General features: G+C 34.3%; 1 protein-coding gene across 4 annotated transcripts; it reads left to right on the top strand.

Moving 5' to 3' along the window:
- The first annotated feature begins 285 nt into the window (after nucleotides 1–285).
- On the top strand, nucleotides 286–19,592 carry LOC126715615 (formin-like protein 13). Of its 4 annotated transcripts, XM_050416311.1 has the most exons (18): nucleotides 289–668; nucleotides 1,457–2,148; nucleotides 3,905–4,126; nucleotides 4,223–5,697; nucleotides 5,806–5,926; nucleotides 8,294–8,365; nucleotides 10,202–10,300; nucleotides 10,414–10,455; nucleotides 11,744–11,824; nucleotides 11,906–11,956; nucleotides 12,059–12,140; nucleotides 14,538–14,632; nucleotides 15,869–15,940; nucleotides 16,030–16,146; nucleotides 17,667–17,735; nucleotides 17,828–17,894; nucleotides 18,780–19,137; nucleotides 19,252–19,592. In XM_050416311.1, the coding sequence occupies exons 1-17, from the start codon at nucleotides 596–598 to the stop codon at nucleotides 18,956–18,958; spliced, it is 3,609 nt and encodes a 1,202-aa protein (XP_050272268.1). In that variant the 5' UTR covers nucleotides 289–595; the 3' UTR covers nucleotides 18,959–19,137; nucleotides 19,252–19,592. The 4 variants fall into 4 exon arrangements, with proteins under 4 accessions (XP_050272271.1, XP_050272269.1, XP_050272268.1 ...); XM_050416312.1 differs by lacking the exons at nucleotides 18,780–19,137; nucleotides 19,252–19,592 and adding an exon at nucleotides 18,059–18,759 and having other exon boundaries at nucleotides 287–668; XM_050416315.1 differs by lacking the exon at nucleotides 1,457–2,148 and having other exon boundaries at nucleotides 290–668.
- Nucleotides 19,593–23,514: the final 3,922 nt, after the last annotated feature.

The following is a 23,514-nucleotide window of genomic DNA, read 5'->3' as shown; positions in this document are numbered from 1 at the left end:
ATAATTACTAAATTCAATAAGCCTTGATTCATACCCTCAAATCATTTAGAATTAATAAATGTATGAATCTAAAAAAAGAGATAGAATCAAGAAAGGAAGTGACGAATATACCCCCCAAATCCAGGATATATCAACTTTGTAATAATTGTATAGAGACGTGGTATCCACGTCATCGACGTGCCACTTCCCCGCTAGTCGGTGCCAAAAATCCAATCCAACCAATCTTCATCGTTTCTCAATTCTCATTACCATTTTCTAATTAATACCTTCACATCACATAATAAAAAAACAAAAACCCAAAAAACAAAAAATGAAAAAGATAGAAGAGAAAGCACCAATTATTGAAGCCAAGTCTCATTCACCAAACACCACCATCAACAACAACTTTTACCTGACCACAACATTCCACCATAATACGTAATTAATTTCGTTTTACCAAATTCCTTTGTTTTCATTTGTTATAGGGTCGCATTTGATTTATTGTAAAATTCACATTCACATTCACATTCACATGCAATATATGTCAAAGGGTTAAGGAATTGGAGGAGAGCGTTTGTGTTTGGTAGCACACACAGAGAGAGAGAGAGAGAGAGAGATGGCTTTGCTACGTAAATTGTTTTTCCGGAAACCACCTGATGGGCTACTTGAGATCTGCGAGCGAGTTTACGGTGCGTTCTTGTTCTTGTTCTTTATTTATTTGAATAATTCGTTGTTTCTGTTTGGCGGGGATTTATGAATTTGAAAATTCAAAGTTTTTTAATTTAGTTTTTGTGTGAGGTATAAGGAAATGGTTTTCCAAGTTGGAAGTAATTGGAGTGTGGAATTTTATTATATTATTTTGAATAGGCAGTATTGGTTTTTGAATTTCCAAATTTTGGCTCTGTTTGGTTGCTGAGAAAGTGTGGGGGACAAAGAAGGAAATTGTATTATATGAATTGCGACTGTTTCATTATTTTTACTATTTATGCTTTGAGGAAGCAACGAATTCCATTCAACTCAGCCTAATTCTTTAGCTTCCTATAGTTCAGAAAATTCAAAATGAACCCCCCCAAAAAAAAACCTATACAATTTGTAGCTTTTTAACTATTTTTTTTTTTTTTTCTGGGTTTGCCTCTACATCTAAGTTGAAGGAAATTCAGCAATGTATATGGCAAGGAATTGAATCACTAAAGCAATTTTTTTTTTTTTTTGGTGGGTATTAAAAATATTTACTAGAACTAGAAGTCTCAAATGGGAGTTCAATTTTGGTTTTGTCCCATTGCATTATAGTGGCAGAAAAATAGAACCCAATTTTTTATTAGTGCAATGAATAAAATGAGTTTACAAAGCATAGGTTTTGGCTTCTGCATTTAAAATATTGCAAGTGCTAACTATAAGATTCTTTTGTTTAATTAAGTTTTGGTAGAAAATTTATAGATTAGTGACTGATGGATTTGCGATGTATGTATGCATATAGTATTTGACTGCTGCTTCACTACTGATGCTTGGAGTGAAGATAGTTATAAGGAATATATTGGTGGGATAGCTGGTCAACTTCGAGATCACTTGCCCGATTCTCAATTTTTGGTATTTCATTTTCGTGAAGGGCATGCAAATAGTGAGATTACTGACATTTTGTCTGAGTATGATATGACCATAATGGACTATCCTCGGCACTTTGAGGGTTGCCCGGTGCTGACGATAGAGGTTATCCATCATTTTCTAAAATCAAGTGAAAGTTGGCTTGCATCTGGGAATGTGCTGTTGATGCACTGTGAACGTGGTGGTTGGCCGGTTTTGGCTTTCATGCTGGCTGCGCTCTTGATCTATAGGAAGTTGCACAGCGGAGAGCAGAAGACCTTAGACATGGTCTACAAGCAGGCTCCCCGTGAGCTTTTGCAATTGATGTCCCCACTGAATCCAATACCTTCTCAGCTGAGGTATTTACAGTATGTCTCGAGGAGGAATGTTGCCTTCGAATGGCCACCATTGGATAGAGCACTCACCTTGGATTGCGTCATGCTCAGATTAATTCCTAATTTTGGTGGACAGGGGGGTTGTCGTCCAATATTTCGTGTATATGGACAGGATCCTTTTCTTGTTGCTGATAAAACCCCCAAAGCTTTATACGCTCCAAAAGGAAGCAAAAGTGTCCGGGCTTACAAGCAGGTGAAACTAGTTATTTAAAAAAAAAAATCTCTTTTTTGAGGTTTACCCATATTAATTTTATTGATTTTCTTTGATTGTTTTACTTTTGACTCTTTGATGAGGTGATATTTTCATGGCTTCCCTTTCTTGGGAGCCATGCATGAATTCTGTTTATTTAAAGGCAAAGTGTGCAAGGATTAAGAAACTTGTAAGCATGATGTTAAATATTAGTTATGATATATTCCATGTTGAATATGCTTGAATATATGTGAAAGAGAGAAGCATAAAATAGGAACACAAGAACAAAAAGGTTACGTGGTTCAGCCTTACGGCTTACGTTCATAGAGGAGACCTTTAAGGGTTACATCTTTATTATATAAGAGTATAGTACAAAACTTGTTTTACAATAAACTATAACATGTGTATATATAGTAGACTAAACCCTACACTAATAGACTTCTAGTACAAGTAGGAGAATTAGCTTGTATACAAAGTAGAATTAGGCTTAGGCCTATGCTAATGGGCTAATATATCTCTAACTCATAATAATCAAAATAAAATAATCTTAAAAAGTTAAAAACAGATAGAATATGAAGCCTCTGCTTTGACAGCCTTTTTTACTTTTTTGGAAGGCAAGAACTACTATGGAAACCAAACAACCAAAGGTGGTGGCTCATTGAGGTTGCTTTTAAAGACCTCCATATGACAATTTCCAGAGAACTTGCTTACCCAAGATTTCAAAAACCAGATTGTCACTCTTGTTTCCGTAAAGCGCTAGAATTTTTATTAAATAGACTTTTCAGAGTTACTTATAGTTGTATTTTGTCTTATTCAATAGACTTTCCATCAAACACATGGACAGACTTGGTACTATGGTTGTCATTTGAGGTTTAAGTTGTAGGATTGTGGTCATTTGTGGAAGTCAATCACTTGGATTGGAATGGATGCATCCGATGTTGACAAAACTACCTCTGAGTTCCTCTCAAAGTAAACTGAGTTTCTTCCTTATGTGTTCACACTGTTAAACATTTTAATTGTCTCTTATTTGGCCTATTATTAATCAAATAGGCCTTTGGACCTGTTTCAATTTTGCAGGAGGAAACATTTGGTTGGTACAGAGGATGAGAGGTTTCAAAATTTTGAATGGTCTCTTAATTAAAAACACGAGTTCAGCAAGGACACATCTTAGTGAATAATTCTATGTGTTTATTGTGTTGGTGTCAACCTGATCGTTAATCCCTTGGAACTTCTTAAAAAATTATAGTTCCATCCTTTTGTATCAACTGTTCGAGAGAGAATAATATACATTATCCCAACTATTAAGCTGGTCAATCTGGGTTCTGGGTATCTCTTCAATTTGGGACTTTAGCAATGAGTGGCCTAGTAAAACTTTGATATGACTTTCTGGACTTGACCTGAAATCCAAAATGGCTTTGGATGGGATAATTTGAACTGAATTTGTATGTAATTTACTGAAGACCAGTAAGGATAAAACAAGGGGTAAGGAAATGTACCCCTTTCCCTCTCCCTTGTGTGTGTGTGTGTTTGTTCTCAAAAAAAAGGGGTAAGGGGATGTACGGGTCAGTGTTTTGGGAGCTTGATTTGTTTGTGACGTTGAGTCTGCTAAAGATTACTGGAAACTTGGTTGAGACCTTTCATTCTATGCTTGTATCTGTGGGGAAAGCTCTTTTAATTTTGATTATTATTAATTTTTTTACAAAAACTTGGTCTAATCTTAATATTATTATGACTGTTTGGAACCCGTATTGTGTTGCAGGCAGAATGCGAATTGGTTAAAATAGACATCAATTGCCATATTCAAGGTGATGTTGTGGTTGAGTGTGTTTGTTTGAATGATGACATGGAACGTGAAGAGATGATGTTCCGTGTCACATTTAACACAGCTTTTATTAGGTCTAATATATTGATCGTAAACCGGGATGAAATTGACATATTGTGGAATGCTAAGGATCAATTTCCTAAGGACTTCAGAGCAGAGGTATTGCACATGACACATTTGTGTAGACTTAGCTTTTTTTTTTCTGGTGATTTTCCCTAATATGAAATTTATACACCGGTCATTCTTTGGATGAAGATTCTTTTCTCAGAGATGGATGCTGCTGCTTCCATTGTTCTGGGTGATGTCTCGTGCTTTGAGGAGGAGGGCCTTCCCATGGAGGCATTTGCAAAAGTTCGAGAGATCTTCAATTATGTGGACTGGTTAGATCCTAAGGCCGATGCAGCGCTAAATGTGCTCCAGCAGGAGCTAAGTCCTAGAAAGCTCTGGCAGAAAAAGAAGCCCACGGTTTTTGAAAATAGGGATAATAGCTCCTTATCGTCATCCCTGGATATTCAGTCCCTTAAGGTGGCTGAGCCCCATGACATTCAGATTGCACTTCAATTGCCCTCTCAATCTGACATCATGTTCCAAGGGATGCCTCAATCTTCTAAGTCAACCACAGTCTCCTGTAAATCTGTGCAAGGTACACCTGTAACCCCAACTTTTGGTATTGAATGTCAGTTACATGACTATGCCTTATCTGAAGGTGCCAAAGTCACTCAACCTGCACCTGTTCCTCCAACTGTTCCAGAGCCCCCATTGGCAGTTTCACATGCCCCTGAATCTGTTGATACCAAAAGTGTTTCAATTGCACCCAAAACACCTCCACCTGCTCCCCCACCACCACCTCTCTTGACTGATTGTTCTACGAAAACTCTTCCTTCTCCTTCCCCACCTCCTCCATTGCCACCTCATCAACTTTCAGAACCTACGCATTCTTCACTTACCAATGATATTTATTATAAAGATCATTCATCAATGGTTAGCCCACCAGTTAGTGTTAGGCCACCTCCACCTCCACCACCACCCCCTCCTCATACTGGGCAAACTTCAGGTCCTTCAATCTCCAACAATAATCCATTACTTAATCCTCCTTTAGCTCCTATAGTTACTTCAATAACTAGGCCGCCTCCAACTCCACCACCACCTCCTCCACCAACGCCTCCTTTGAAGGAGAATATAGCTGTTAGAGCTGGACATCCTCCACCTCCAACTCCTCCACCACCTCCTCCTCCAACACCTCCTTTGAAGGAGAATATAGCTGTTAGAGCTGGACATCCTCTGCCTCCAACTCCTCCACCACCTCCTCCTCCAACACCTCATTTGAAGGAGAATATAGCTGTTAGAGCTGGACATCCTCCACCTCCACCTCCTCCCCCCCCTCATTCAGGGCAGGCTGCTGGTCCTAGAATTCCATCTTCAGTGCCACCACCTCCTCCTGCCCCCATATATTCATCCAAGCACTCTGACCCTGCATCAGTGAAATCCTCACCTGTTCCATCTGTGCCCCCTCCTCCAGCTCCCTCTGTTAAAGGAGTGCCAGGTTCGCTTTCTCTAGGTAGTATTGGGAATAGTTCTCCCAATGGTGGAAAGGGTCGAATTATTTCACGTACAATAAGTTCAAAGAGTAATCAAGCCAAAAAACTGAGGCCATTGCATTGGATGAAATTAACAAGAGCAATGTCAGGAAGTCTATGGGCTGAGGCACAAAAATCTGGTGATGCTGCCAAGTATGTACTTTTTCTCTAAAAGAGAAGTTCCATGTTAAACTATGAATCATGCTTTGATTTTTCTTCAAATATCTTATAGGCTGTTTCGTTTGTTCTCTTATAATGTAGGGCTCCAGAGATTGACATGTCAGAGCTAGAGAATCTTTTCTCAGCAGCAGTTCCAACTTCAGATCATGGCAGGAAGTCTAAGAGTGGCTCAGCGGGGCCAAAATCAGATAAAGTGCAACTGGTAATCAACGTTTTTGGTTCTCAAGTTGTACCAATCATCATTGATTTGTTTTTTTTTATTAACTTGAAATTGTTTATATTTCATCATCAGATTTAAGTCCATTAATATTTTGTAAGAGGAGTCTCATCCCCAATTTTGTGTCCATTCGAAGAAACAAACAGTTATCTTGTTTTATGGTTTAAAAATTTTTGACCTAGGAAAAAGTCAAATCAGATGTAGATTTCCTGGGTCAGGTCTGGCAGTGTTAAACAGCTTGGATTATGAGGAATTAGGGTTAGGGTTTGGTGAAAAAAATGTTGTAAAATAGTAAGGAATAAATATGGGTTTTCTGATGGTGAAAAGGAATAGTAATATTTGGGGATGAAATAAGGGGGAAAAGCCAAAGTCCATGTTTTGGTCCTTTATAGGGTATTTGGGGCTATTTGATAGATGAGTGGTTCAGGGTTTAGAAGGTGAAGAATCAATGTGTGTACGAAAGGTTTTAAGTTACTGGGATTTTAAGAACGAAAAAAAAAAAGAATAAACTTTTATTGTTCTTCTCTCTTGAATAGAAAGCGTTAAATTCATATAAATAGATGACTAATACCTGTTCCTAGTGGAACTTGAACTTCTTGAAACCCTAATAAGAGTTGGACTCCTTTCTACTCCGCCCAAACTAAATAACTAAACTCAAACAAAACTAAAATAGGACCCAATGGACTCTTAATATAGCCCATCCCTAGAAACCAGAAAAATACAAATTTTCCTGACACTTAAACTAAAAGGAAAAACTGGAGTAGAATTACATTAAGGTCTGGGTTGGGGAAATTTTTTGTGGTTCTAATAGGTGACAGAAGGTCCTAAGGATTAATCTATGCAAAGATTAAATGAGCAAAAGCTTGCAGGAATTTGAGATACATGCTGTAAAACCTTCTGGCAGCTACTAATGTTAGGCCTTCAGGTTGTTAAGATGATGACATGAGAAGAAAAACATAAAGAGGTCCAAATTAGGGTTATGTGTTGGAAGAGTAAAGAAAGCAGTGTTGTGACTTGTGATTGCATGGCATATTAACAAGGAGAACGCCATGTGTTCATGCCTTCCAATAAACAAAACACTGAAGTGTTTTTTTTTTTTTTTTTTTTTCCTGGTTTCTTGAGAGCACCCCATAAATATTTTTGCATAAGTTATGCACAACAGTATGTTTCTTCAACTGCCCTGTTTACCAAAACTAATGACTATTGCAAGCTGATATACCTAGTGGACAGTTTCTTGAACATCACTATAATTTTAAACTGTCTTTATGTTCTAAAATCATTTTTTATACATTTTCTGTTATTTTCAATTTGTCAAGTAGGGTCCTTAAAGAAGTTGCTTAACAGTTGTCCAATTTGCTGATCATGAGGAATATTTTAAAATACAAATATTCCTAATGGCTGATGTTAAAAGTTTGATGGATCCAAATTACTTTTGAATTCATGCAGCTCCAGTCAGTGACGGCCAGTGTCAGTTCTGGCCATGCAAGTGATCAAAAGTTCAAAAAATGTTAATTGGATTTCTGTCACTATCTATAGCAACATTCAGGCAACCAACTCAGAAAGAAGGATTACCGTTACTGTTTTAGCAACAATGTCTTTTTTTACTCATAAGGATGGGTATGGACAATTAAATGTTAACTAGCTACACTTTTACTACATGAAATATCTTAGACAGAACTGTTCAATTAAATCCATCCATGCATCCATAGTTTTATAAGTGTGAATTGGAAAAAATTTGTTACCAAAGTTATCAGATTAAGTAAATTTTTGGGGATTTTTGGATTACCAATTTTTAAATCAAAAAATGGGCACCAAAATGTTAATTTATGGCAAAGAACTGAGCATCTAGCTCTCTTTGTCAATTGCATATTCTTCATTCATGCTGAGTGATTGAGAAGGTCTCATTGTATACATTTCTAGTGCGATTTTCCTCTGTATGGTCCATATAAATCTCAAGAGTTGTTGTCCAAAAGCAAAATTGAAGCTTTTTGGGATATACTGATCACTTATTATCAACTTATCTGTGCTAGAAGTCTAAATCTATAGATTGAACTAATGTATTTTATTTACTGGGGGGAAAAAAATAACTAATGCCCTTCAAAATCCCAACCGCCCCTCCCGCCTCTCTTCCTTAAAAGAAAGGGAAAGATGTTTGTACTTTATGTTGGCTTTTTCTATTCTTTTGTATTATGGAATTGTAGAATGCTTAGGTCTATCAAGTATTAGGTACAGCTTTGGAAGTGAGGTTATACGCATCCCTTTCTTGTCGCATTTATCTTGTTTGGCCAAGTTATGTTCTCATGAATATCAGATTAATATTTATTATTTGTTTAATGTTATCACGTCTTGCAGATTGACCACAGGCGGGCATATAACTGTGAAATCATGCTTTCAAAGGTGAAAGTGCCATTGCATGACTTAATGGTAAGCTTAATGCTATTTCAATTGTGTACTTCTACCAGTTCTATGGGTCATTGAAATAAAAGTTTGCTTCACATAGACTTCAAGCAGTTCAGAGCTCAACTCTGCAAATCCTTATCTAAACTATAGGAGCTCAGCTGCAGGAACTCTGTTCTGTCATCCCACTATATCTAGGGCAAAATTAATTTTTCAGTCCTATTAGTCTTGTTCTAATCTTACACCCTTCTCTTTGACCTATCCTTCAATTTTAATCCTTACTGGTGCTGTTTTTGGTCTTATACCTTTTTGGTATTCCCTTTACATTTTTTTACTAATAAAAAAAAATTTATTCCCTTTACCATCAATTTCAAGAAAACTTTTTTTTTTTTTTTTTTTTTTGGGATAATGCTGATGATTTTTATAGCTCAAAATAATTGATACAAGCAAGAAAACACAGGGTACAATACATGTTCTAAAACAGAAAAAATATGAAAACAGATACTCCCAGTAGTACAAGCCAAAATTCTTTTGAGACAACTCATCAATTTAGCACTAATGATACCAAGCCTGTTTCAAAGCTACTGAAACCATCCTCCAAATATCTTTTGTAAACACTTCTTCCCCCCCAACCTCAATTAATTTCCAGAGCAGACCCAAGTATTCCCCAGTTGATGCACAGTACTTTATTGAGAATGGAATTGTCTAAATTACTCTTAGCTTCCATCTTGGCTTTGATGTCTCTTGTAATGCTTTTAACAATTCGCTCTTCTGTCTTGACTTCTCCTCCTTGGATTCTACAATTCCTTTGCATTCACAAATGATAAACTGTTGCTCACCATGCCACCTTCCAAAGGGAAGCTCTATATCTTTTCCCTCATAAAAAATCCGGTGCTGCAGCTTAATATATCATCCAATTTGGGAAGAATATCATTCACCAATCAAAGCCCCATAATGTTCTTCCAAATTATTTTTGTAAAAGAGCATTCAAAGAACAGGTGACTCCTACTCTCTGTAACCGTTCTGGTGGAACAGCATGCACAATCCCCTGTGAACCCCAAATCATCATCCTTGCTCTTGTAGATAACCTGTTCTTCATGGCAAGCCAGCCGAGAACACCATCTATACTCCTAATATTGTTTTGAACACATTTCAAATGTTAAGTTTGGGTTGAACTGTACTAGAACACTTTTATTCAAAAGAATCTGTAGTTAAGCAAAGAAGTGATGTCATTGGTCTCGCTTCCTTTCCTCATAAACAAAAAATGGAGAGTGAGATCACAGGTGCATTATAAAACCTGGGAACTTTGTCTTACTGCCAGCTTATACTTCACTGCATAATGATATGTGCCAAGTACCCACCCCTGATGTAAGCTTAAAATGGTTGACTTACAGCTTCTTCTTTGGTATGTCAAACTATCAGTAGAAAAGTTATTTCCTCTTAGAATTCAACGAATCACATTGTAGCGGGACAAGTGTAATTACATTCTTATGGTTGTCTTATGTCAACATATCTATTAAGGTATGTAGAGCGTGGGCCATGTCTTTAACTGGTCTTGAACAGGTCATGTCACTAAATTTTGGTGATTATGATCTCCCTCGTCTTCTCATTCAAAATGAAAAGAAAACACATGCCCTCTCTCTCTCTTGCTTAGGCAATCTCCTCTTTCTTTTCTTGAGGCTCTACTTCATTCTAGGAGTCATCCTATCCTCTTGGCTTTTTTCGTTGCTATAAGTATCCGCTGTCCAAGCATGGTTCTCATTCATTTTTGCTAGATAGGTGGTCTTAGTTCCATTATACATTAGGGGGTTGTTTCTGACAAGTTGTCCTCGTCAATTATGGCTTCATGTGGAACATTGACAGAGTTCAGTGCTTGCCCTGGAAGATTCAGCTTTAGATGTGGATCAGGTCGAGAATCTCATAAAGTTCTGTCCAACAAAAGAGGAGATGGAACTACTTAAGGTTTGGAAAACTATTATTAAATTAACTATTATACTAAAATTGGTATATCATGTTCTATTCATTTTATATCTTCTGCAAATATATAATTGCATTTATTACATTTCTCTGTTCAGGGCTACACGGGAGAAAAGGAAAAGTTAGGGAAATGTGAACAGGTGTGTAAGATTTCATTAGTGCTGTTTGTGTGCTAACCTTTTATTTGATATTTTGATGTCTAGATTTCTCACATTTGATGAGATGCATACTGGTATTTTTTTAATTTTGCCTTTATTACTGCTTCATTATGATGAAGTTGTGCTATGTTAGGTAGTAAGAATTCCAAACACAATGGACATTTAAGGATCCTTTAAACTGATTAATCTTATTGTAGTTCTCTGATGTAACTCATTTGCATAATTTCTTGTGAATTCTTTATTATCATTGTGCAACTGTAGTATTTCTTTGCTCTAGTTTTAATTTTCCATTGTTACTTATGAATACTAACTTGTGGTATGTTTTTTATTAGCTTAATTAGTGATACTTAACTGCGAATGTAACAATTGAACTGTTATTTTACAAGTATTTACAGTATAGAATGGTAATTGAACAACTAAATTCCTGGGAAAGGGTAGAAGAATGGGACCTAATATGGGACATACAATGCATTACAGACGTATGATCATTACTCCACCACTTCGCCTAGCAGTACGACGCTTGTAATGCTCTCCCACAACCCCGTTTTCACTTAACAAGTGTACTGCTTGATATGAACATATTATAAATGATAGGTGAAGCCTTATGGTAATTGCACTCATTAACTGAATGTACTTCTGTGGGTATCATTTCAAAGACTTCGTTTTGCTGGATAGGGCATGCATTGTATGGTGAAGGAAGAAAAATATACCTAGGTTTAATTTTTGGTGTCTGCGTGTGTACTTGTCTGAAGAAGTTCAAAATTCAAATGCTTGCTGTATCTGTGTACTTGTCTCAAGATGTCCAAAGTGCAAGTGTGTCTCTCTGTGTGTATACTTTTCTCAAGAAGTTTAAACTTTAAAATGCTTGTGTTTGTTTTGACATCTCTCAGGACCAGCATTTGAGTGTAAAAGAGTTGGTCTGATGGATTTCATTTGAAAGCTATTTTCGTGTTCACAACTAGCATTGTTACTCATAGCTTTGATAGAAAATTACCTGCTATTGGTTGGTGCATCCAAGTCAACCCTTGTGTTCAGTAGATGTATGGATGTGCTGTCTCAAACGTATTAGCATTTTTTTCGCATTTCATTGACATAGGGGGTTCCATTTTATGTATATTCAATAAATTCAACTTGTTCTATGATGTTTAATGATGAAATATTGAACCCTTGATTTAAGCTGCTATAAGTGCTCAATTTGGGAACATATCCTCCCTGAAGAATTTTGTGGCATCTTTTTTGGATTAATGTGCTTTGTGCATGTTCATGACAGTTCTTCTTAGAGTTAATGCAAGTACCACGTGTAGAAAGTAAGCTCAGAGTTTTTTCATTCAAGATTCAGTTCCATTCCCAGGTGAGGAAAAGCTCGTCTCTCACTTGCTCAATATGCGGTGATTTGCCTATGTTAATGTGGCCTATTTATAATTCCATTTAGGTTTCTGACCTCAGAAGCAGCCTTAGTGCTGTCTACTCTGCTGCAGAAGAGGCAAGTTATTTTTTCATATGCTTATACTTCTTTTTTGGAAGTGATTCTGATATTCCTATCAATATTGACTTCTCATTTTCTTATACCTGATGTTCTCATCAGATCAAGGGTTCTGTCAAACTGAAGAGAATTATGCAGACAGTTCTTTCATTAGGAAATGCTTTGAACCAGGGAACTGCTAGGGGTAAGTTGATATTAAATTGTCTGGCATCTATCCTGAATGCACTATTATTATTAAAAAAACAAATTAGGCAGCAAAATACCCTATCATCATTGTTAGAAGGCATCTATGCGTTTAATAAATTGGATAATTCTAAAGCATATGAACAAAGAAAATACTCGTACAAAAAGTTGGTCTTGGAGTGCCAAAATTTTGATGGTTGTCACTGATATTTGGTAAATGGTTTGAGTTACTGTTTCCAATTTCCAAGAGGTTGTTATTGAGAAGGAAAAAAATGGCAGTGGTTGTTAATAAGGAAATATTGGAGTATTGCAGTAGGCTAGAAAGAAATCAAGAATGCTGAGAAATTACTGTGTGAGACCGTGAGTGAGATATATGCTCGCCTCTTTATTGAGTTGGATACTAGAGAGTGTGAAGATCTGTTTTACTAATTGGCTTGAAAACAACTCATGTTATTCATCATGTAAACCTGTAATCTTTTAAGAGGGAGATAAAAAGAGCATAATTGGAGCACATGGAATCCAAAATAACATTATAGAATTGGATTTTTTTACAAAGTTTTGCTGCAATCTAGGGACAAATACAGGCAAATCAAGGAACATAAATTTATAGTTTTGAAATTTTTTTTAGCTCTTTGGGATGTTTTAACATGCAAGTTGCATTTGAAAACTTTGAAAAAGAGCCATGAAAGAAGGAATAAAAGTAACAACTATCCCTCTTGAAGTATGTTTGTTAATTTGATCACTTAGCCAATCTTGTTTAGTAGACCTCTGTGGAGAAGTATGGAAACAATGAATCTAATTATGAACATACATGTGGCATAAAGAGATACAAGTACTTGAAGTATATACTTCTAATGATGACATAAAGAGATACAACTAAATACATGTGGCTCAGATTCTGACCTATTAAGGGTCTGTTTGGGATCTGCTTATTTTGCTGAAACTGAAATTTTTTTGCTGAAAGTACTGTAGATAAAAGTAAAAGTTAGCTAAAATAATACAATGAGACCCATGAATAGTATCAAAAAGTGCAGTGGGGTCCATGAATAGTAGCAAAAATAAGCTGAATAGTAAAATAAACTAGCAAAAATAATTTTTGTCAAACACACACTAAATAGGGATGGAACTAGACATCTAACTTTTATTTTTTGGGGGGGGGGGGGGGGGGGGTGGGGGTTGGGGGAGCATGAACTAAATTTTTTTAGAATTCAGGAATAAAAAGTATACTAAGATTTAAAACTAAATTAATACATGAAAATAAAACTAGCATTTATTTAGTGTTTAACAAAATATATACATATAAAAAAATACAAAATATTTATTCTTTGTACTTTTTTATTTTTAATTTATTTGATCAATCATCTTTCAAAATGGAACTTGACGTTTCTTTAAATCCTGAAAATCTTAATATGAACTAAAATTTTCAGTAATTTTTCTTGTAATGTACAAAATCAAAGAGTCTGATGATTGAAAATTCTCATTTCATAGTAGTGGTAGAAACATTGGAAAAGTAAGCACAATTATAACCACTATGTGAATAAGTTGGTAGGCTATTGGTATTGGATCTTCAAGGTCTTTTCCAACCATTTGGTAAAATTCAAGACATAAATTGATGAAAAAAAATTATTTGTGCTTTGGGTTTACTATTTTGATGGGGGAAAAAACTATTATGAAATATATTGATTAAAAAAAGGAGTGCGCATATGCATATTCAAAATCAAGGAACTAACTTAATATATAAATAAAACAATAAAATTGATTGAAAGCAATTAGCTTCTTATTTCTTGGTTTGCCCTTGATTTATCTTTTTAAGGAACTTTTTTTTATTTACTAAGGGATTTTAGCTACGTGAAACACAAAAAACATAGATTTGTAAAAAAATTTTATTTAAAAAAGGTGTTTTATGTTAAAAATTCTTTTTGGAAGGAGGGCCATATGTCATGCACCAACAGACTGTCTCATTTTTGTTCAGCTATGTTTTTGGGACCAAATTTTAGATATTTATATAAATATTTATTATAAAACAGTTTTATCTTGAATGGGGGCATATATATTATACAAACAATTATAGGGATTTGTTAGAACCAGGGGGCCATTGCCCCACTTGGTCTTAACTTAGTTCAATCCCTGCTCTTAAATCTAAGATCCCTTGGCAGTTGAGATGCTCCCTTGAACATAAAGTTATCCTACATTGTGATACTTAAATTCATAAAGCTATGAGCACCAGCACCTTGGTCCCTATTAAAATACTGGGGATTCCTGTCACATATTTTTCTATATTTTCTTGCCATGTTACCTTTTGCTCTCTCATGCTGTGGGATCAGACATATAACAGCATCACATTGTTATCCTGCTCATTGATACTCCTTGATTTTATTCTCTGCTTTTTTTTTCCTAGGATCTGCCATTGGGTTTAGGTTGGATAGCCTTCTTAAACTTACAGATACACGTGCACAGAACAAGAAGACTACTCTCATGCATTATCTTTGTAAGGTACAAGTTGGTACTTATTTCTCTGGGCTTTGTAATGATAAACTTGACTGGCCACATTGGATTTGAAACTTCTCTTGGAACATATGGTGAGGTTATCATGTGTAAATGGAAATTTTCATAACTCAATTATGTTCCTTGTGCATGCATGTGCAAACTACATCTTTGTTAGTTTTAATTTACAATTGTTTTATACACTTGTGCTCATGATTAGAGAGTGGACATGCATTTTATATTGGACTCATGGCAGAGCTAATTGATTAAAGGATTTAATGGTTTGGTATTAGTGTTAATAAATTACCACTTGTCCCAAAAGTTATAGTTATTAGGAATTGGTAAATTTAATCATTTAACTATTATTTTAACACTCCTCCTCATGTGGGGTCCAACATATGGTTTCAACTTTGTAAATGGGAGATAGAGGGGAGACAAGGTTCGGACTTAGGACCAGCTGTTTTGATACCATGATTAATAGCCTTTGTCCTAAATGTTTAAGCTATTAGGATATAGTGAATTTAATCATTTAACCATTTTTTTTAAAAAAAAATTTCTATCTCCAAAAGGAAACGTTTACCAGAAAAGGAAAAAAATAGCTCCTGCTATCCCCAGCAAAAGGAAACGTTTATCATATATCTTTTATTGCAATAGTTTATTTGATTTCATTTTTAATTTTTGTTCTTTAGTAGAATAATGGTGAAGTGATTAAATTCACTTTTTATGCTTTTAACACTAGTAATAACTTATCATTCCTACATATTAATTTGCTAGATGTGTCATGTAGATCCTTAGAAGGCTTTCATTAAATTGGATTTAAGTTTTCTGGCTGATTCATATATTGTACAGAGCTGTTAAGTTTTTTCAGCTTATATAGTTCAGTTTGTGATGTTTTTAGCATACTGCTTACCTTTTTTTAGTAATAAAAAAATTTGTTAAAATGATGAGAAACCTCAGATGCACAGGCTCCTTGTTCAGTCAAATGTGTCGTTCATTGTGCTAGTGAGCCCGCAAGTTTTGATTTTTCTGATTATTTGTATGCATCTACATATAAGAAGCATGTTTTGTTGTCATTAATTACAAAACTTTGTGCATTAATATGTGGTTTTTATAATAAATAAAACTATTATGTTGATCAATTATGATTTAATGTCAAGTTTTGGGTAGCTTTTGAAGTACTTGCCCATGAAGAAGTTTACCTGCATAGTACTTGGTGATGATTATGTTATGCTTGATAAGCTGCAGGTGCTTGCTGATAAATTGCCTGAAGTTCTAGATTTTTCCAAGGACCTTGCTAGCTTAGAGGCTGCATCAAAGGTATTCTTATTTGTTATGGTGAGAACCATTTTTAGAAATTTTTTATTAGAGTTTTCACTTCTTGACTGAAATGTGTGATTTCCATCCAGATACAAATGAGAATTTTGGCAGAGGAAATGCAAGCTATAAGCAAAGGATTGGAGAAAGTTGTACAGGAACTGTCCACCTCTGAAATTGATGGTCCTGTATCCGAAAATTTCCGTAAGGTATTTAAGCTATTAGTCTTTTTTTGTCATTACTAGCAGGATCTATCCAAGTCTGTCCATTCGTCACTTCTCATTGGTGCAGTTCTCTTGTAGTTATTGTGAATGAATAAACTCTTTCAGCTAACACCTGCTCATCTTGTAATATAGAAAGGGAAAGACAGATTTCACGTAGTCCTTCATTGTTGCTAGTTCTATCTTTAAATTCTCAAGAATTCTTTAATATTTCAACTTGCTAGTTATCCATCTCAACATTTTCCCTCATTTTCTTTCACGCACACATAGAGAGATCCAACTTAATTGTTGATGTGTATTGCTTGAATTTAAGAATAAACATTCATGGATTCCACCTTAATGGTACCACATGTGATCATATAACTTTAAATACTGGTCTTGTTTTGTGCAGCACTCAATATGCCGTGTCGTACTTTGAAAAGGAAATAATGGCATTAGCCTAGCCAACATGCTTATGTGCCCATATATATTCAGTTTCAGGTCCTGTATTGAGACACAGTGCAAGCTTCGATAAAGTTATATAGATACACAACTCTTGGCATTTCACTTGAGAGAGTTCTCTGCTGTGGCAGATTCTAGAGCCATTCTGTGGAACTAAGAGTAGTGCAAAGGATATTTTCTCTAGGCATTGCATGTGAAAGAGAGTTTTGGGTATCTTTGGGCTTTGGGATTTTTGAGAGAGCCTTTCTGCTACTATTGTAATCTCCCAGTATTTTTAGTGGAACTTTCTCCTCATAACTGCCCTTGAATGCAGGCAATTTGCTAAACCAGGCAAATTCTTGCGTTCTCTTTATATGTGCTTGATTTATTTTTCTTTATTTTTATTGAAATGAATCCTGGGAGTGCTATTGGATGATAGTTATCTTCCCCTTGTTGGTTATCTTCTTGTCGTTGTTCACCCTCTTTTAACTTTATATTGTGCTTATTTTTTCAGCTGAAAGAGATGATTTGTTAGGGCTAGCATGTGCTGGGATGAGCAGATTGGTATTAGGGTTCTTAAAGATTGATAGAATTAGACCTAAGATGGTGAATTTTGCATTCTAGGGTCTTTGTGGGGCTTGGATGTCCGGATACTGTTATAAAAAAGCAAAGAAGAGGGAAAATTGTAGATGCCATCAATACACCCTTTTAGTCAACAAAATCTGACAAACTTTAAAGAGTTTCTTGTTCATAAGCCAAACATAAGGAGAACGAAATGTTTGGGTTTGGGATGATAGTGAATCTTGTATTTCATTGAGTTACTGTGAGATTATATGAAGTCCGCCAAATTTTATCTGGATAATACTGTTTCAATATCAAAACAATCAAAGACCACTGTAAAGTATTTTAGTTTTGAATATTACCATTGAAATGATAATTGTGATTCTTATAGCTAAAGATTCCGCATGCTTTTAGTTTTTATTTATTAGGCTTTATGTATCTTTGTGTTTAATTTGTTATTGGCATAGAATTTATGGCTCCTTGTCTATTGTTCTGGCTTTGATTTATAGTTTCATTTTATATTTCAGATTTTAAAGGAGTTCCTTCTTTCCGCTGAAGCTGAAGTGAGGTCTTTGGCTTCATTGTATTCTGGCGTGGTAGGTCTTGCTTTGAAGAGTAGTTGGAGTGTTTATGCTTTTACAACCATAAAAATGAATACATGTTCTTTATCGTCTGGAATGTCTTTCAGGGTAGAAATGTGGATGCAATGATCATTTATTTTGGAGAAGATCCATCTCGCTGCCCCTTTGAACAAGGTATTATAACTTATGATCATTGTGTAATGCAATTACAAATTTGAATACTGTTAATTAGTGATTGTCCCCAAAACTTAAGCTATTGGGATATGATAAATTTAATTATTTAACCGCATACTTCTAACACTCTCCCTCACTCGTGGGCTCAAACTCCCTTTTGATAGGTGAGGTCCAACATGCAGGGTTTTAAATGGGAGGTTAAGTGGCGGCAACAAAGATCGAATTTATGACCTCCCGCTCTGATATCATATTAAATTACCGATTGTCCCAAAAGCTTAAGCTATTGGGATATGGTAAAATTAATCATCTAACCACATACTTCTAACAATTACCCTAGGGTCAAATGGAAATCTTGGCTTGTGATTTATTTATGATTTCATATATGGTATTGGTATATACTCAGAATTTGCTGCTTATGAGTTTTGTGATGAAATTTGAATCAACTGATGGTTCACCTGAATTATGAGCTCAAAAACCATTACCATATCTGATGTTTTGTTCTGAAATCTTGTAGCATGTTTTAGTAATTTCTGCAATCTAAGTTTTAAGAGATTTACTTAGTAGTCGAATTCAATAAAATCTTGGTTTTGTTAGTTATCTGTCTATTTCTAAGTTTGTCATCAGATTGGAAGCTGCATCTGATTCCTTTACTAATCACATTCATTATGATGATATATCATGTTGTGTCCCCAATCTAAATCTACACATTGTCACTGTAATGACCAGGTGTATGCCTTTTCTTTTAAAGATAATATGTGTTGGTATTTATTAGGTTTTGTACTTTATAGTTTTCTAATCTTGAAGTCTAGTTGGACGGCTTCACATGCACAGCTCTTTTCAGTGTTGTTTCTGCTACCTTATTACATTTCTGAAACACATCTGCAGTTATTTCAACTCTGCGCAACTTTGTGAGAATGTTCAACCAAGCCCATGTAGAAAACTGCAGGCAGCTTGAGCTTGAAACAAAGAAAGCAGCAGAAAGTGAGAAATTAAAGATGGACGCTTCACATAAGGAGTCCAAACGGCATTTACAAACTCCAATACACACTGGGAATGTTAAATGATAAGTACGTAAATGAAATACTGCCCTTCTTGTGTAGAATCAATAAATGCTCCAGTTCAATAAGGAAAAACAATGTTGAGCATATAATAGTTCAGATGGGGATAAGAATATGTATCCAAGATATATATGAGGTCGATGCAATATGCTGCAGACTGCGATGTTGAATTTGTTCACCGAGAGGTAAGCTGTCTCCTATGTTTGGTCACTGGCCTACTTTTGTTTGAATTAATTCATATTTGCGTAACGACTCTTTACTTTTCATTATTCATAGCTATGATAATATTATTCTTATAGGGGCTGACAGAGATGGAGTTTGTATGATCCTGTCTTTGCTGGGCAACCTGTATAATATGTTTTACATCGTAGTTGTAATCAATTGTTTTTGGGACTGGGAAAGTTTTTCTCCCTTCAAATTTTGTTCTGACTTCTGAGCACTGTATTTAGATTTCCACACCCTATCCTCCTGTATGTTTTACGTCGATTGTATTGATGTACATAATTTTTGTTATATCAAGTCGTAGCTAATGTATTTAGGCAGCAATGATCTAGTCGAAGGCATTTGTTGTCTCTCCTGGGAGGTTTGCCTCCTTTTCTTTTAATATATTTTTTTGGCAAGCCTTTGGAGCTTTACTTGAGATTTTTTTTTGCATCTGATGTTTGTGGCACAAGCAGTAGCTTGTTTGGGCTACACCATTATGTCCCATTTTTCGCATGAATAGAATCGGTGGATTACCTTCCTAATGTTACATGTAATGTGTTGGCAAGAGAGATTTTTCAACATAAATGTCCAGATTTTCCTCCATTGTTGTAACTATCTAAATTATTTATGTATGTGTTGATAACACAGACCGAGCCACGACTTGAATAGGGCTGAGGGGCAAGAAATGCTGCAATATTTTGATTGATTTATTTTTTTGGAGGGGTGTGGGGTGTGTTGAAAGGTTGGAGTATTCATATGTTGTGAAATTTTAAGATGGAATGCTCATAAAACATTGTTTTGGTCTGAATCCATTAGCTCCTGATGATAGCAACTTTGTATGAACGAATGAGAGGAAAATATTGCAGTTTCAGCATGGTGGTTAATCATAGCTCAGTGACGTAGTCTGATTTTTTTTTTTTTTTTTTTTTTATAAATATTTTTATGAGGAGAATTAGAGTTCAAATTCCCCTCTTCACTTGAATTATCAAAATAAAAAATCTTTATAAAATTGTTAATTATAATTTTGGGAATTGAGTTGAAATATAATGATTAATGACGAAGAGTCATACGAAGAGTCATTATAAATGATAAAGTATAAAAACATAAAAGCAACTAAGTAATAACAAGTCAAAGAATTCTTATTACTAATTGTTCAAGATAAGAATTTATCAGGTGCTAAAATTGGATTATATGGTGCAAGGACATTGAGACAATCAAAATGATAGAGCACTACTCTCTAGATAAGATAAAAAGTAGCAAGCTCTCATAATGCTACTTTTTTTCTTTGATCAGACATAATGCTACTTTTTTTATCTTGTAGTTGTAATACATCATGAACTTCAATGGGGTTTACTTTAATTCTGGGGCCATTATTGGCTATTGCGGATAGACCGCAAGTGCCTAAGCTTCAATATTTTAGATCATCGGTTTTTCATAGGCTTGCATGTTCCTTGTTATCATGAGCCTTCCATCTATTAGTGGATATTTGATAGTTTTTCATAGGCTTGCATGTTACTTCTTATCATGAGCCTTCCATCTATTAGTGGATATTTGATAATATAGATTTGACTAATTAGCAAAATAAACCTCCTTTATTAGGGTTTTAGGAAATGGCATTATGTCTATGAAGAATGATAATGGTGGATTAAAAAAAATTATTATTAGGATAAGAATCTCTTACAACATGCTACGTGACGATTTATAAGACTATCCATGTGTATTATTCAAACAAGTCATATGACTCATTAATAATGTTATGACTAAAACTACAAATAGATGGTCTCTTCAATTGTCATTAGTGGATTGGATGAAGATAGCTCAAAACCGGTTTGAAACTAACTAAATCTTTTCCCTAAAAAAAATACTATAATTAAATTCATTTTGTTACATCAATTCCATTTGTGATAAATGAACGCGTTCAGATGTTGTGCCCATAAATGAGAACAAGTGTTAGAATTACATGCATATATAACTAGGATAACACTCTTTGGTGTCTATTTTTTGTTTTGTCAATATTAATCTCACTAAATACTTAAAAAGTCTTTAAAAAAAAAAGGAGGATATAAGTAAATTGAGCAATATAAATTTGTCAATAACTCCATTACCAAATATGTATCTTAAAATCACTTGAATTTAGTTCATTTTTCTACTTTAATTGCCTTTATCTTTTTCCTCAACTCTTAACCGTTTACAATTTTGATATATTGTCCTTCAATTTTAATCTAATTCGATTCTACTATTGAACACGTGTAGTATATCATGATCATACACTATATATTTGACGACCCAATACTATGTCTTAAATTTAATCTTCTACATCCACCAGTTCAATTCCCATGTGAATCTTTCTTTGGTGAACTCTGCTTCCAAATGTTTTTTGGATTTTTTTTAATTATTGAATTTTGGGCTTTTTCACATGTGTGTAGTGATTTCTCTTTCAAATTTAGGTATTTTTTAATGCTTATTAATTTGGATAGTTTTTAATTTGTATTTTAAGGATTTTTTATGTAAATATGTTGTGGTGATTGCTTGAGGCTTAAAGCACATACATTAGTGAAATTTTAATCATAATTCGCACATACTTAAAGATTGAATATTGTCACACATACATAGTAAAAACAAGATATATTAGTTACATATACTTTATGCAAACTCCTTTTATATTAGTTACATATCCATCAACCATTTTCAGGTCAATTAATTTTAGACAATTTTGATATTTATGCAATTTTAAATTAAAGACAATACTCGAGTGGTATAAGTTAGGGTGTCAGATATTTTTTTGTCTTTTTTGATAAGTAAGCTATAAGGTATGAAGTGTTGATACTAATTTGATGCATGTTATTAATTTACATAGACATTTTAGAGTGTTTGATGTTGGTATTGATTTGATGCTTTGTTTCGACCTCTTGAATGAAATCAATACTAAAAAAGATGATTGAAATATCAAAGTAACTAAGAGTTATAGGATGTTTTTAATATCAAGTCAAAGAATGAACTTATTAGTGTAGATTTAGTGTTACTTGATATGAAGGTAAGTTTTGGGTTTTAAGATATTTTTTTAAAAAAATATTATTATTTTAATTTATTTGATAACCTATGTTCAGTTTTTGGTAAAAAGTTATACTTACATGATCAAAATTCGGTTTTTACAAAAAATATGTCTGAGATTAATTTGGGCTAATACCAAGTACCACTTAAACCCTTTTTTAAAAAAAAGAAAAAAGAAAAAAAGATATGAATACATTTTGCTAATTACTTCGATACAACACTCAGGTGTAAGTTGTGCAAGAAATGAGGAAGAATTGTATGGAGCCGTCACTATAAAACATAGGAAAGGCGAACCTTTTAACTTTGCAAAACTAGAGGAGAAGCCATTGCCACTAGTGGAGCATCCACTACCATCACCACCTGCTCCTAGGCTAAGAACTTTTCAAGAACCACCACCATCTCCAGGGCAAAATCCGTAATAGGCGTTCATTGTAATTTCATGCTTTAGACATCTTTTAATGTGTCATCAATAAATCAAATACCAAAATTAAACTTATTTACAATAAATGTCATTTCAGGCTTTCTAGCATCAATAATTTAATAATGTGTTTTTTTTTTTTAGAGGGAAAATTTAATAATGTGTTAGCCAAAGATGCATGAGTCTTCTTTGCACCATGAGTTAGAAAATCTTATAGAATTTTTTTTTGGGTCAAAATATAAATAAGAAAATAGGTCAATTAAGCTCCAATTCCTTTGAGATTTGGGGAAATGACACTCCACCTCAAATTTAAAAGGGAAAAAAAAAAAAAAAACACACTTTTCTCCCTTAAGGTTTGAAGAAAATAACACCCATCTCCCTTCAATTATTATCAGTAATAGAATATTTTAAATTTTAAAATGATTCTCTTTACCAAACGTTGGTGAATTAACTAATAGAATTTAGGATAAAAAGAAAAAAAAATTCTCCAAAACCAAAAGACTTGCAACAACAAACGAATTTCCAACTAAAGGAAAATTCTGCACGAGCATAAAGAAATCAATTCTTTGAATGCTTTGATATGAACATGCATTTGATGCTAAACAAGTTATTATTATATCAACCATATAATAATAATAATAATAATAATAATAATAATATTATTATTATTATTATTATTATTATTATTATTATTATTATGTTTAGTTTAGTTTTTAAAATTAATTGAATGTTTAGTTTAGTTTTTTTAATTAATTAATTAATTTAATGAATAATACTTTTCATTTAAAAAAAAAAACAAAACAAAACAAAAAGATTACACATGAGATAAATCTTTCAGACACCAATGGGGGGATGGCCCGAATGGGGATATTATTCTCAAGATTACACA

The sequence above is a fragment of the Quercus robur genome, chromosome 2, assembly GCF_932294415.1.
Source record: "Quercus robur chromosome 2, dhQueRobu3.1, whole genome shotgun sequence".
Taxonomy (NCBI): Eukaryota; Viridiplantae; Streptophyta; class Magnoliopsida; order Fagales; family Fagaceae; genus Quercus; species Quercus robur.
This window is presented reverse-complemented; position numbering and strand designations above follow the sequence as displayed.